The sequence below is a fragment of the Phyllobates terribilis genome, unplaced genomic scaffold, assembly GCF_046119375.1.
Source record: "Phyllobates terribilis strain yellow unplaced genomic scaffold, ASM4611937v1 Scaffold_11__3_contigs__length_659146591, whole genome shotgun sequence".
In the NCBI taxonomy this organism is placed as follows: domain Eukaryota; kingdom Metazoa; phylum Chordata; class Amphibia; order Anura; family Dendrobatidae; genus Phyllobates; species Phyllobates terribilis.
In genome coordinates this window covers 470,848,210-470,862,988 of record NW_027362771.1, presented here as the reverse complement: position 1 = coordinate 470,862,988, position 14,779 = coordinate 470,848,210, and the positions used below count along the sequence as shown (strand labels likewise).

General features: G+C 41.7%; 1 protein-coding gene across 1 annotated transcript in view; it reads left to right on the top strand.

Annotated features, from left to right (window-relative positions):
* Positions 1-14,779, top strand: part of IGF1R (insulin like growth factor 1 receptor) — a 161,931-nt gene that overhangs the window by 116,292 nt on the left and 30,860 nt on the right. The window contains exons 6-12 of the mRNA XM_073653332.1: positions 3,085-3,299; positions 3,820-3,946; positions 7,238-7,476; positions 7,891-8,058; positions 8,687-8,894; positions 12,587-12,873; positions 14,245-14,381. Of these exons, the coding sequence (XP_073509433.1) occupies positions 3,085-3,299; positions 3,820-3,946; positions 7,238-7,476; positions 7,891-8,058; positions 8,687-8,894; positions 12,587-12,873; positions 14,245-14,381 (1,381 nt within the window). The remainder of the gene's footprint in view (positions 1-3,084; positions 3,300-3,819; positions 3,947-7,237; positions 7,477-7,890; positions 8,059-8,686; positions 8,895-12,586; positions 12,874-14,244; positions 14,382-14,779) is intronic.

Sequence of the window (14,779 nt, the reverse complement as noted above, 5' to 3'; positions counted from 1 at the left end):
GGCCCCACATGCCAGCGCTAGGTGAAGCTCTGCTTCATTTTCGGAGCCCAGGAATGCCAATGTTTGGACAGATCTCGCTAGTTTTCTAGTTCATCTTTTTCACTTTGACACCGAGCTAGGCATTAGAAGCAGGGGCTCATGTTTGAGGGACATGTAGTGATTTTTAGGCCCTGGGAAATCTTTCTCCTGTAGTTTATCTGACCTGCCTGAGTAAAACATCAAAAGGTGTGAATTCCTGACATCTTGATGTTTTTTTAGGGCTGCTTATTTTAACTTTTTGAGGAACTTATTAAAGTTACCGAAAAGAATGTGTCATTAGTAAAATGTTCCCTACTTGCAAAATACATTCCCAAGGTGGGATCTCAGTGGAATGATTATTTTACTAGTCTTGCTATTCTACTATGTTAGTAGTGTTTTTTTGCCTGGTGTTTTGTTTTATGTTTTTGCTAAAAATTCAGCTTCAGATTTTCATGTGCATTTTTTTCTACCCAAGTCTCCTTGCTTTACTTGTTGCATGCTGTTAGATAAGCCTCTTTTCACTTGTTTGCATCTGGTATTGCTGAAATCCATTAAGGGTTTGTCCAGGTTTGGATGACAGTCTGCAGCCATTCTATATGCCTGCAGACTTTTGAATCCTCAGTCTGCGCGCCACGCAGACTCTCTGATGTCAGCGGCGATTTGCATACATGCGGTCATGTGCCGGCTAGATGTGTGTGGCCTCTTTAAATTCACTTGAATTGAGCAAGTCCGCACACATCTAGTCAGAATGAAAACTGTATAGTTGCAGTCTCAACGCTGGCGCCAAAGAATCCTGACAGTGTGCATTGCACCCGCTGCGAGGATTCAGAAGTCCGCAGTCACCGTAAATAAAGGCTCCTCTGTACCTTGAAAGCTTGTGATTCTGAGTATTCTGTTTTTTAAGATGGTATGGGTACAGTGCTATACTATAAATGTGCTGAAATGAGCCCTGATCAGGACCAGTTCTTATTTCCTGGAGGTAAAGGGAGAAGGTTCCCTCTGGGCTGCAGCAAGCAGAGATCTTGAAAGACGGGAAAGTGAGAATTTTGATGCAGAAAGATTATTTGGAAATCCTTGTAACTTTTCATTATACAGCACTTAACCATCGTTCCCAGAAACAAGAATACGTTGCTCAGACCGAGCACAATGTTCTTTCTCGATGATTTAGTGCTCTGTCTCCTCAGTCATCACGATCCATTATGGGTTTTGGTGGCATAGTTGTCGGTCTTGTGAACCTGCTTTATTTTTAGTGTATCCGGCACGTTCACACGGGTTAAAAGTCTAACTAATCGGAACTTGGAGCTTTCATGAAAAGCTTTCTCACACTTGTCTGAGCCAAGACAAACTTCTGTCCCAGCTCTCCTGACTCTGACTATTTCGACTGAAAGGAAAGAGGAGAACAAGGACAAATATGTGGGTGTATGAAAATCTTCTGGAGATATATATTTTTGTAAAAACAAAAAAAATATATATACGTTGGCACATCCTGTAGTTTTTCTGCTTTCCCTGGCTTGTGCTGCACATTGAAGGGGGAAGTCCTATGTTCAAGACTCGTCTCTATAAGCCAGAGCACAGCCCTGGTCAGTGGGGTCCCAGCTGCGAGACACGCTGTGATCAGCCTCTCATTTGGAGGAAACTTTAAAGGAATCTGTCACCAGGTGTTTGCGACCCCAGCTGAGAGCATCATAGAGTAGTGGCAAAGACCCTGATCGCAGCAATGTGTCACTTACTGGGCTGCTTACTGTAGTTTTGTTTAAAAGAAAATGTATTTGCTGCAGATTGACCAGTTCTCTGAATTTTGAGCTCTGTATAACCCCGCCCACACCACTGATTGGCAGCTTTCTGCCTATGCACAGTGTACACGAATGCTGCTAATTAGTGGTGGGGTTATATTGCTCATGAATATGGAGGATTACATGGCAGCAGGTTTACTAGTCCTCTAATGGTAATCTCCTGCTGATTTTATAAAAACTACACTAAGCAGCTCAGTAACACATCACTGGAATCTGGGTCTCTGCCCCTACATTATGCTGCTCTTGGATTAGGTAGCAAAATACGGATGACAGATTCCCTTAAAAGAAACAAAAAACAAAACCCACTTCAAAAAGTGAACAACTCATTAATATCGAATCTGTCTATATATTCAAATTACATTTTCATGTGGGGAGAAAGCTATTCCTACCTGGACAAATCCTCACCTACCCACAGGACGGATCCAACTGCTGACCACCCCCCCTAATTCTGAGAATGGGGCTCTGCATTTAAGGGGGCCGATGTCTAGGACCCCTCTGGCTGGTGGGGGTTTTAGAGATCGGCCTCTTAACTTGCTAAATATATCACCTATTCTGAGTATAATTGATAACTAGCCCAGTCGGGACTAATCTAATAATGTTTGCTTTCACCCTCATTCAGACATCCATTTTTTCATGCATACGTTGTAGTCTGTGGGGCTGTTCACATGTCCATGTGTTTTGGCGTGCCATGTGTAAAAAAAAATACAATATATGCAAAAAAAAGTGAAAATAATCCTTTTAAGTATGGATTGTTTACATACAGAACAATAGATCTGGTAGACTGTGAGATTATTGTAAGTGTTTGTGCTATGTATACCCCCTTTTTCACATGTAAAGCACCATGGAATAAATGGTGCTGTAATAATAAATAATAGTAATATTAAATACTGCTGGTTCTGAGCTGCAGTCACATTTTTGTATCTGCATGTAGTAAGGCTGAAATCACATGTTATCATTTCCAATTATCTGCTCTGTTATTGGAGCAAAAAATAAAAATGGTGGAATGTCGTAACAATCTAATGATAAACCACAATGGTGCCCAACAGACCTCATAGACTTGCAGTGTGCCCTATCTTGGGATCCGTCATTTTGACAGAATGAAGAGTGCTCTGTGCCGCTCTATCAGATATGTCGGTCTGTAACGGACACTTTTAATATGAGCTGAGCCGTAGAAAACCATATTTTTAGTTACATTCTTTAGGGGCTTTTCTATACAGTTTTCCTTGGTTATATTCTCCATTCTTTTTTTTTTTTTTTCTCCTGCGTTACCTAGGTCTTATTCATTTTATGTTCTGGACAACAATAATCTTCAGCAGCTATGGGACTGGAAGAAGCACAACCTCACCATCAAACTAGGCAAAATGCATTTTGCATTTAACCCCAGGCTTTGTTTAAAAGAGATTTATGATATGGAAAATGCAACGGGAACCAGAGGCAGACAGACAGAGTTGGACATCAATCCCAGGAATAATGGAGATATGGCTCCTTGTAAGTAGCCAATTTTATATAATAAGTATACAAAACCAGCGCTGCACCTTGATAAGGAAATGGGGTCATGAGCCACTGGTTGGTACGGTTCATTACTCCCAGTTATATCTAGTGTGATACTCCTCCAGGTGATGTGCTATTCTCTTGAAAGTGCAGTAGTTCAGTATTAGGACATATGGTAACTTTCTTTTGTTACAATTTGCCAGGACTACTTTTTTGTGATTAGTAAATGGACAAGGTTTATGGCTGGATTCAGACATAGCTGTTTGAAGCATTTTGAACCAAAACGCTGTCTGCACCAAACTGCGCAATCTGGGCAGGGGAGCGGTGCCGTCTACAGAAAGAAGATGAGACAATCCGTTAAACTGACAAGACCTCTGCTCCTGTACCGTCACCGCCTCTGTTGTGTGTGCCGCGTTTTAGCTGTCTGATTACATTAGCCCATTTTAGGTGCAGTTCTGCGTAGAAAAGGGATTAATCTAATTTTGACAAAGTACATGAGTGTTGCTTATTTCCACAGGTGAGACCTTTACTCTGAACTTCATATATAACACCACAACTAAGAACAAAATACTATTGACGTGGCAGCGTTACAAGCCTCCGGATTACAGAGACCTCATCAGCTTCACCGTCTACTACAAAGAGGCGTAAGTCCTTCAGGCATCAAACTTTTAACTGCCAGTTTCCAAAATGTCACATTTTCCTTATAGACGCAGCATCGGTTTGGTCATTCTTTTTTTTTTTTTTTTTTTATTTGTTTTATTGAAAACTTTCTCACAATAATACATGTATTTGAAAAGACTTATTCATAATTAGGAAACTAAAGTACAGTGATATGCATTGTTATTCCAAAGTTATATACAGCTTTGGCAAAAATTAAGAGACCACTGCAAAATTTTCAGTTTCTCAGATTTTTCTCTTTATAGGTATATTTTTGAGTAAAATGTACATTAGTGTTCTAGTCTATAAACTACTGACAACATGTCTCTGAAATTCAAAGCTAAAAATGTTGTATTTATTTGCAGCAAATGATAAAGCGTCAAAATACTAAAAAAGAAGCAGTGCTTTCAGACCTCAAATTACTCATGTCTTAACTCTGGAACAGTTCAGAAATTAATATTTGGTGGACTAACCATGATTTTTAATCACAGCTTTCATGTGTCTCGGCATGCTTTCCACCAGTCTTTCCATGTTTTCCAATAGAAAACTGTTCAGTGGTCTCTCAATTTTTGCCAGCTATATGTGTGTGTGTGTATAGATAGATAGATAGAGAGAGTTAGTTGCTGATTTAAACGTAACCTTGCATAGTTTGATATTAGCTAGTCAATTAAAACCTAATTTGTGTTGAAGAAACCTAGAGTAACCTGTATATTGATAATATCATCAAAGCTGAAGTAGAAGCTCAGAATCTAAATTCTTCAGATCTAACAATAACAATAAAACCTTTTGCTGCCCACTGTATGAGTCCCACCTACATCTCCAAGCTATAAGTAACCTTTAGGCTGTGTTCACACGATGCGTATTTCATGCGTTTCCGCGGCGTTTTTGCAGTTGCGTAAACGCCGCGGAAACGCATGAAAAACGCATGGTAGAAGGGAAGCAATGTTCCCCAATGGAAATCCGCATGTGCTGTGCCCATGATGCGGATTTTTCCGCAGCGTTAACGCTGCGGTCAAAAATCCGCAGCATGTCAATTAATTTTGCGGAAACGCGGCGATTTCGCCGCCATTGACTTGCATTAGAACGCGCCAATTCCGCAAGACAGCATCTGTACTTGCGTAATTGGTGCGTTCTAATGTGCGGATGGTACCCGGGTGTGGAGGAGAGGAGAGTCTCATCCACACCCAGGTACCATTAAAAAAGCTGTAAAAAGAAGAATAAAATAAAAAATAATGTATTCTTACCTTCTGTCGGCCCGCGCAGCGCTCCCGCTTGGTTCCCGGCACTTTGCAGTGAGTTGTAGGACCTGCGGTGACGTCAGAGTCATGTGACGGGTCACGTGACGCTGACGTCGGCAGGTCTTTCAATTCAAAGTTGCCGGCAGCCGGGAGAACAGATTGAGCAGGACAGCGCGGGCCATCGGAGGTAAGTATATACACTCTCTCGGTTCACACTGTATAAATCCATGCTGTTTGCATGGATTTATATAGTGTGACCTAGTTATCAAGCACTTTCCAGGTGATGCTAACATCGCCTGGAAAGCGCTTGTCAATCTGCATGCGGAAACGCATGTGAATCTGCATGTGGATCCGCATGTATTCTGCAGGAAAAACGCATGCACAATCTGCATGCGTTTTTTCTGCCAGGGAGATGCAGAAATGATGCAGAAATTTTCTGCTTCATTTCTGCATCGTGTGCACATACCCTTAGCTGGTAATATAAATAATACCTCAATTGTGGAAGACCGTACGAGTTCCATATGTCCCATACCTTATCATACTTCTGAGGGCATCCTCTACTATGATACACTGTGATTCCGTTTACGGAATCAACCCAGGCCCTTAACGTTGGGGGAGAATTACCCATCCATCTTGTAGCTATCAATTTCCTGGCAAGAAATAAGAGATTCTGGTATGACGACTCCATATTTCTTCCTCTTGTAGCCCAAATAAACATATTTTAGAAACTAGTGGAACAGTAACGGATATCAAGGAAGATAGGAAGGTGACTATACTTTGCCAGAAGGGGAGAGTAATTGGACAAGCCCAAACCAATCTCCGTTAAGGTGTGACACCGCAAGTATTCCGAAGAGGGTAACTTGCCCAATATGGTACAACCTTGATGGGGTTCGGAAGGCTTGGTGAATAATTTATAATTGAGTCATTTTATTCTTCACTGAAGGGGAGACATAAAGGGGGGATTCAAAGGTCTCTTCCCAGTCCGCCCCATTAATAGTGGGAATAAGCAGCTTCTACTTGTCTTTCACTTTCAGTGAAGTAGAACCAATACCTATTGATGGCAGGGCTGATATGAGACCTTGCAGGCCTTGCGATTTAAGAATACCTATTAAAGGGGGAAGGTAGATATGGTTCCCATTGTATTTTGTGAACGCAATTGTGATTGGAGAGCGGACCTTAATTAAAGATATCTAAAAAATTGGAATCTTGGCACATCATACTTTATTTCTCAACTGATCGAAAGATAACAGTGTATTCTGGTCCTAATGGTTGCAAAGTAAAAGGACGTTTTTAGTGCTCTAAAATTGAGAGGATGGGTGATATACCATGGATGGAAAGTAAGGGTTCTGCCATAGAGGCATGTCTGCTAAAAGATGAGTAAAATTTTACACTCGTCTCGCCTGTCTCCAGACTAACCACGCCATCTTGAGCATAGGCAACATTTTGGGAATGTCAGGTTTATCAAGCTCCAAAAATCCAAATAGACACCTATTGCCTGCTGCTTCCTCCAAGTGACTCCAGATTTGGCCGCTGAGAACCTGGCCTCCAGCTACTTGGTGCCTTTAGCTGGCCTGCTGTGTAATAAAGAAAAAAATCCGGCAAAGCTGTACCACCGAGCTTTTTGAGTCTTTGAAAGGTAGATCGTTTAAGTTTGAGCCGAGAACTACCCCACGCAAATGAAGACATTAGCGAAGTAAGTGTTGTGAAGGAGGACGTGGGGATAGGCACCGCACTGTGTTGCTAAGTATATCTGAATTTTGGCAATAATATCATCTTAGGTTTGGTCATTCTTAATACCTGTAAACTGGCTGCAAGAATAAACTGTATGTTCTGTCATATAGAAATAAAACGTGATAAAATGATTGAAAACTATGCAGGCCTGCAACTACCAAGAACTACGACAGGTCCTTTTTATAGACTGAAAGACAAGTGGCAGCGGTAATAACATGTAGACTTGTATTTGTAATGGTGACATTATTACAGATGGGTAAAATGTATTGCTCTTGTCACTTTATTTAACCTTCTCTTTTTTAATGTCAGCCCTGTTCCTAATGTGACCGAATATGATGGTCAGGATGCATGTGGGTCCAACAGCTGGAACATGGTGGATGTGGACCTACCAGCAAGTAAGAATCAGAACCCAGGGATTCTCCTTCAGGGCCTGAAGCCTTGGACTTCCTATGCAATCTTTGTAAAAGCCCTCACCTTGACCCTGTTAGAAAACCATCAGATTCATGGAGCCAAGAGCAAAATTGTTTACATTCGTACAAACGCTTCAGGTAATTGGAGGGCATGTTGTTTTCTGCTGGATTTACATTTTTCCAACTCGTGCTCAAAAATTGTTTACGTTACTTCATCCTGGAGTAGAACGTATATCTTCAAGGCAAAGCAAACTCTGCTGGTGTAATTGTACTTTTCTGTATAATAAAAGCAAAGCTTATGGGAGAGTAAATGTGATCACATCATTAAAGGGGTTGTCTGTCCCCTTAAAGTGAATGGCTACTCCTAAACCTTGCAGTGAGCGCTGCTTCCAACTGATTCTCGGTCCTCTGAAGAGCGAGCACCGACTAGCTGCTGTTTTACCCACTGGACTGCCTTTTACTGTTTTCTTCTTTTCACTATATTGAATTTTTAAAAGACATCTCAAAATAAGAGTTTTGGATATCCACTAACGTGCCTGCTTTCTTCCCTAGTGCCCTCCATTCCTCAGGACGTCATTTCTGCCTCAAATTCATCCTCTCAGCTGATTGTGAGGTGGAAGCCACCCTCTCTGCCGAATGGCAACCTCTCCTATTACATTGTGCGCTGGCAGCAGCAGCCTCAGGACAGCTATCTGTACCAGGACAACTACTGCGCTAAAGGTGCTTCTTCTCTTGTCTACAGCCATAGTGCTGATCTGCGAACATGGTGCTTGGAGCTGTCTATGTACACTAATACAGTTCCTATAAGAGGTTACAGTACAAGCTTCCCAAATACCTATACTGAAATATGCAGATCACATACTTGCAGCAACATGACCAGCCGCTGCCGGCAAATCCTCGCAGTGTGCACGGTGTGAGGATTCACAAGTCTGCAGTCACATAGAGCAGGGTTCCCCAACTCCAGTCCTCAAGGCCCACCAACAGGTCATGTTTTCAGGATTTCCTTAGTATTGCACAGGTGATAATTCCATCATCAGCACAGGCAATAGTTACATCACCTGTGCAATACTAAGGAAATCCTGAAAACATGACCTGTTGGTGGGCCTTGAGGACTGGAGTTGGGGAACCCTGACATAGAGTAACTGCAGACTTGTACCCCAAGGTCAGACTATTCCTTTAAGAATCCGACTTTTTTTATGTGCTACTATACAGTAACTTTTTGTACATTTTCATTTTTGGTTGTTGCCTTTTTTCTGTAGTCTCTTCAGATTTGGGAACGCCATTACATTGAGCGCAGGTTTAAGTGTCTTCACTATTTTATTGGTTCTAACGCGTTTATCCATTTCAGATAAAGTCCCTAGTCGTAAATATGCTAATGGGACCATCGACATGGAGGAGGAAAATGAGACAACCAAGCAAGAATCAGGTGACGGGCAAGAAAAGGGAACTTGCTGTGCATGTCCTAAAACGGAGGCTGAGAAGAAAGCCGAAAAGGATGAAGCCGAGTACAGAAAGGTGTTTGAGAACTTCCTGCACAACTTCATCTTTGTACCAAGGTAGTTCACTCTGACTGTCATCCTACATCTTCACTATAAAATAATCCCTTTAGCCTCTGTTTCCTGAGACCTTTGGAAAATAGCTGACTTTCCCATAGAAAGCACCTTGGTTCTGTACTCTTCTCAGACTACCACAGGAAAAAATGCAGCGTTATATAGTTACATAATTAATACAGTTGGAAAAAAGACAAATGTCGTAACAAGTTCAACTGAGGGATTGGAAACTCATAGAGAAGGGATACATGCATGATCCAGTTCACCCCAGAAGAGTTGATCCTTGCCTCCTGATCCTGATTGTCCATCCACTAGATCAAACATTCAGAAAAGAACTTTCCACATTTACATAGCATTTGTTATTTTCTTTAGTCAGTGATCAGGATACATGGGTATCCATGGAATATGTGGAGGAGCTGGGTCCTCCAGAACTAGAATTGATGTGTTAGTGGCTCATAGGAATGTCCCTAGTAAGAGGGCCCCTGCTCCCCCTAGTACTATCCATATGCCGTAGTATGTTATAATGAAAGGTGTTGACTAGATAATAAACCCCTTTAACATCTCATTTATACTCCCAAATGATTTGTCAGGGAATGTAAAATTTAGTCTTTTAGATGCGTTTTGTATAAAAAAAAAAAAATAAAATAAAAAAAATAACATCCACTGAACAATTAGTATTCCAATTTAGCGTTACAGCATTTTACAATCGGTTTTATGTGAGAAAATAAAAAGCAAAACTATTAAAATGTAATTATTGTTAAAGTGAGTCTTTTGGAGCAGAAGTCTGCCTTTTTATAAGCCACAATGTACGGTGGCCCTCCGTGGAGGTGCATTATAGAATAGTGTAAGAAGAGGACTTCTGTGGGCATTAAACACAAATCTACGCCATGATGGCCTAAAACTGGCTTAATAATGTCTCACAAGAGGAAAGAGAAGTGCGGTACTGTTGTAGGAGGAATGTGAAGCGGGATTGTGTATAATCCTACCTGACAAGTCCAGGCAGCCCAGAGAGGAAAACCTTGTCTGAAGGGATATGGTGGAAAAACAACAAGGTCCTGATTTCTATTGTTCCAAAAGATAACATGCATCCCTTCTTTTTTTTTTTGTTAACCATTTTTTTGCACTAGAAATAATACAGTATAATAGATCATATTGAATCAGAAATTCTTGGTCAACTAAATCCCGTGAGCTCTAGTATGACGCATCCTGGCTGTATTGCCCTATATTACATATATTCATTGGCTGCATAAACCATTCACATGGACACATTTCTATACAGGTATTCTACTACTAAATCCATACTTTAAGTGAAGGGATATATGTCTATTATGGTCATCATTGACATACCACATTGCATTGCACATCTGAAGGTGATCAGGATATACTATATGGCCTCAATACTTAAGACACGCTCTCTGACTATCCTCTGAAAGGAGCAGCCTTTTTTTTCCAGCATACTTTGTGTTCATTTCTTGTCTTGCAATGAGAACCTTCATTTTATTTTATTTTTTTTACCTTCTGACCAGAGATAACTATTGGTCTTAGCCACGTGGTGGGCACACACATTGATGACTGAGTCTAGGAAGTGCCTAGGTATCAGAGTGGTGTTTCACATGATTCAGATGATTATTCTGTGAAAGTAATCAATCAAGGTTCCTATTTAATCAGTGCAAGCAGCGATCTTGAAAACCATGAGAAATTGATGCAGAAAGTATCTTGAAGAGTTGTAGAATTTTTCCTTACTATGAATACATGTATTTTCTAGTGAGAACAAGTAATTGATTTGCACATAGCATTTATATCTGTATAATCTGATACATTGGTGTCCTTGCCACAAAGGTTTTCTCCTACCATTTTGCCAAGGTGGAGCTTTTTTTTTTTTTTTTTTTAAAATGGTCCCATTCACAGAATGCTTTGAACATGATAGCTTGTTATGCTCAGATTGACCCTTAAAATCCAGTATGTGAATGGCAGCTGGGTGCATGGTGTTTGGAGACAGCGAGGGAAGCTTTCTAAAGCCCAGACAAAGTTAATGCATCACTCGACACAGTCTCCGCTAATACTGGATCACATTTCCTGCCCAATTTTGGGGAGGGGTCCTTGTGTGTTTGAGGAGTGTTACACATACACAGCAGTGTGATGGATGTGTGTGGTACATGTCATGACTTCATCTTGCCATGGCTTGCCTGCGGATGTAGAAGACAATGTAAGTAGACACAGCAGCCTCATTTGCCCTGCTTTTGTAAGCAACGCAGGAGCTGGCTGTACCTCCTAGCCACATTTCACTATGGTCTCAGTGTACCTGATATAGATACACACAGTGAATATGTCCAAGAAATGTCAATCTACTCATTACATCAACACGGCCATTTTTATATTCCAACTCTTGCACCAACTTGGTGTGTGGTAACTGGAGGACATTATGCGGCCAGTCGCTGCCACCTGGACCTGTGGTTTGTGACTAGTCAGATCTGGGCACTTACTACATGTTCACATGTGGCAGATATTCTTGTGGAGAGCTTTCGTGACCTTAAATGTCTTTCCGTTCATCTGAATGTTCTTATTACTGCATTTTTGCAAATCCCATTCAGATATGAATCGCTCACAAACATTTCTTACCCTAAGGCTGTGTGCCCACGATGCATTTTTTAAGCGTTTCAGCAGCGGCAGAAACGATTAAAAAACGCATGGTAGAAGGTCTGCCATGTTCTCCAATGATAATCCGCATGTGCTGTGCACATGCTGCGGAAATTTCCGCTGCGGGTTATCATTGCGGAAAAAAACGCAGCACTACCAATTATTTTGCGGAAGCACTGCGTTTTCACCGCCATTGACTTTAATTAGACCGCATGACACCGCATCACTGGATCTGTACATGCGGAATCCATGCGTTTCAATGTGCGGATGGTACCCGGGTCTGGGGGAGAGGAGACTCTCCTCCGGACCAGGGTACCATAGAACCTGTAAAAAAAAGAATAAATGAAAAAATAAAATATTAACCTTCTGATGGCCCCCGGTGTGCTTGTCTTTGCTTGCCGCCAGCTCGCAGTGGACTGAAGGACCTGCACTGCCGTCAGTCATGTGACAGCAGGTCCTTCAGTGTAGTGCACCGCGAGCTGCCGGCAATCCAGGACGGAGCGAAGCAAGACTCCGGGGGCCATCGGAAGGTAAGTATAATATTTATTTTTTTATTTTCTACCATTCTTTACGGTCACACTATATAAATCCATGCCAGTTGCATGGATTTATATAGTGTGACCAAGTTGTCAAGCACTTTCCAAGTGATGCTAAAATCGCTTGGAAAGCGCTTGACAACCTGCATGCGGAAATGCATGTGAAGAACGCTTCACTTCCGCATGTCCCTGGCAGGAAAAATGCATGTACAATCCGCATGTACAATCCGCATGCGTTTTTTTCTGCCAGGGAGATACAGAAACGCTCAGGAAAAAATCCTGAGCATTTCTGCATCGTGGGCACATAGCCTAAAAGATGCCTGGTTTTATTATCCCATGGCCACCTAAGTCATTCTAAAGATCCCTTTGCCTTGATCTTTTTTCTATTGTGTAATCAATTCTGACTCTTGGTTAGCAACAATCAGTTAGAAAATAGTTCTAAAAATATCCATTACTGGTAATGGATGATGGCCTCTGCTTTCTAAACTGCCTCCTTCCTCATATACTTCCCTTTAATGTTTGCAGGCCTGATCGCAGACGTCGTGATGTGTTTGCTGTTGGTAATGCAACATTGGCTGCTTATGGTAGAAATGCCACCACACAAGACCTCTCTAACACCTCAGACTCTGAGCCAAAGGAGATGGAGTATCCGTTCTTTGAGACAAAGGTGGACCATAAATACCAGAGAACTGTTATCTCAAACCTGATGCCCTTCACCCTGTACCGTATCGATATTCATAGCTGCAACCACGAGGCAGAAAGGCTTGGCTGCAGCGCGTCCAACTTTGTGTTTGCCAGAACCATGCCTGCAGGTTAGTACTTGGAAAATGCTAAAATGTAGATCGCTCTTCGCACTAGAATAAAAGTCTACAGTTATGACGTTCTTGTATTTAGCAATTCTTTCCATTGTTTGTATAGCACCAGCCTATATCGCAGTGCTGTACACACTGTCGTCACTTACAGCAGTCCTGTCCACAATCTAATCTCCCTGCCATAGACAAACACGTTGGAGTGAATTAACCAGTGTGCCAGACAAACCAGGAGCACCCAAAGGAAACCCACGCACAGACAAACCCAATGCAAATTGCTTTTATTGGCGTCAGTAAAACTTCGGAATTCTCCCTTCATTTGTTAAAATGTTCACTTAATATGAATGCCAAGTCATTTCACTTTACTGATCTTTCCAGGCTTATTACTGCAATTATCTGGTTAGACAACGTCCTTCTGTGTTAGTTATTAGTTCCTTTCTTACACCTAATAAATGACCAGAAATTACTGGATATTTTATGATTGCTCCAAAACCCTCAGTAATGACACAATGGATGCCACTAATAAGTTATCCAACAGTATTGTCCTGATGGTCGCTTGGGTTGAGCAGGATTGTACACATCTTCAGATTTATCGCAGCGTTAGTGGTTTAAGCTCCATTTTCTGTTTTTCCCATAGTAAAGACCCTCATTCACATTATAGTAAACTTGGCTGAGACCATTGATATCTGTGCGATCAGCTACCCCTCTAATGTGCATGGGGGCCTCTTATTTCTCCCCCAACAGGTAATGTTAGGGTAGAAGGATCTTTGTTCTTTGGCGAGATAAACCGCTGACAGAGGAGTCTGGCAGTAACTTAAGGCCTCCATACGCATTACAATAAAATTATCGGTATTGTTCAACAGTTTGATTTGTATGGATGCTTCCTAAAGCCCCCCATACACTGTAGACAGCCATCGGTTGAACAATGGTTTGGCCAATTGTCGTTTGACCCACTGCTATCTCTCCTGCCTCCCCCATATACAGGAGTGCTCGCTCTGCCGAGTGCTCCTCTGCTTTCGATGAGAGAGACTCTGCCAGACATCTCTGGCAATGGCTTATCTCTAGAGAACAAAACTATTGGCTGTATGAATTGGACATGTCCTATCCTTAACTACTTCGCCAATAATGTGTTCCAGTCTCCAATAAACAAGACTGTTGGCCAAACCCTTCGATAACTTGTTAGTTTAAGGATGGGTTTAACTCTCCCCTGACAGATAATGTAGGAGGAAAGAAGACTCCTGCCTTTTGGATTCCCAATGGCTGATCCTTTTGTTTTCCTACTCCCCCTGATTCCAGTCTAAAGTAGAAATCTTAAAATATTAGGTCAAGTGATGATAACTATTAGTACATGCTCTGATCTTGCCTTTGATTTAGTTGGTGCTGACAACATACCTGGGCCCGTCATCGCTGAAGAATACGATGAAAATGCAATTGTCCTGAAATGGCCGGAGCCCCCTAATCCCAATGGACTTGTCCTTATGTATGAGATTGATTACAAGCTGCAGGGGGAGGTAAGACGCAAATAATTGTAGTGGTAGACCAAGAGATGTCATCTGAGACCTCCCAGCCTGAGCAGAAGTCCTTTTCTCCATGGCCCTCTACTACTTTGGCCTATAGCTGTGTAGCATGTAATCGGTGATTGAATGAGATTGTAATGGATTCTGACCCTGTGACTAGCATGACTAACCAATTTTCAATAAATCTGCTATGCATCTTTTGTCGCCATATCACAGTTTTACGTTAATGTCGTATAAGCTGATTTATGTGATGCGTCGTCTGGTGGGTCAAGTAGCAGTTGTCTTCTGTCTCTTGTCATAAATAAAGAAAAGGGGGAAACACAAGACATCCTTTATATCAGAGCTCTGCCGTCAGATTTCAGGGCTTCCTTTTATCCTTACTCTTCCTGATT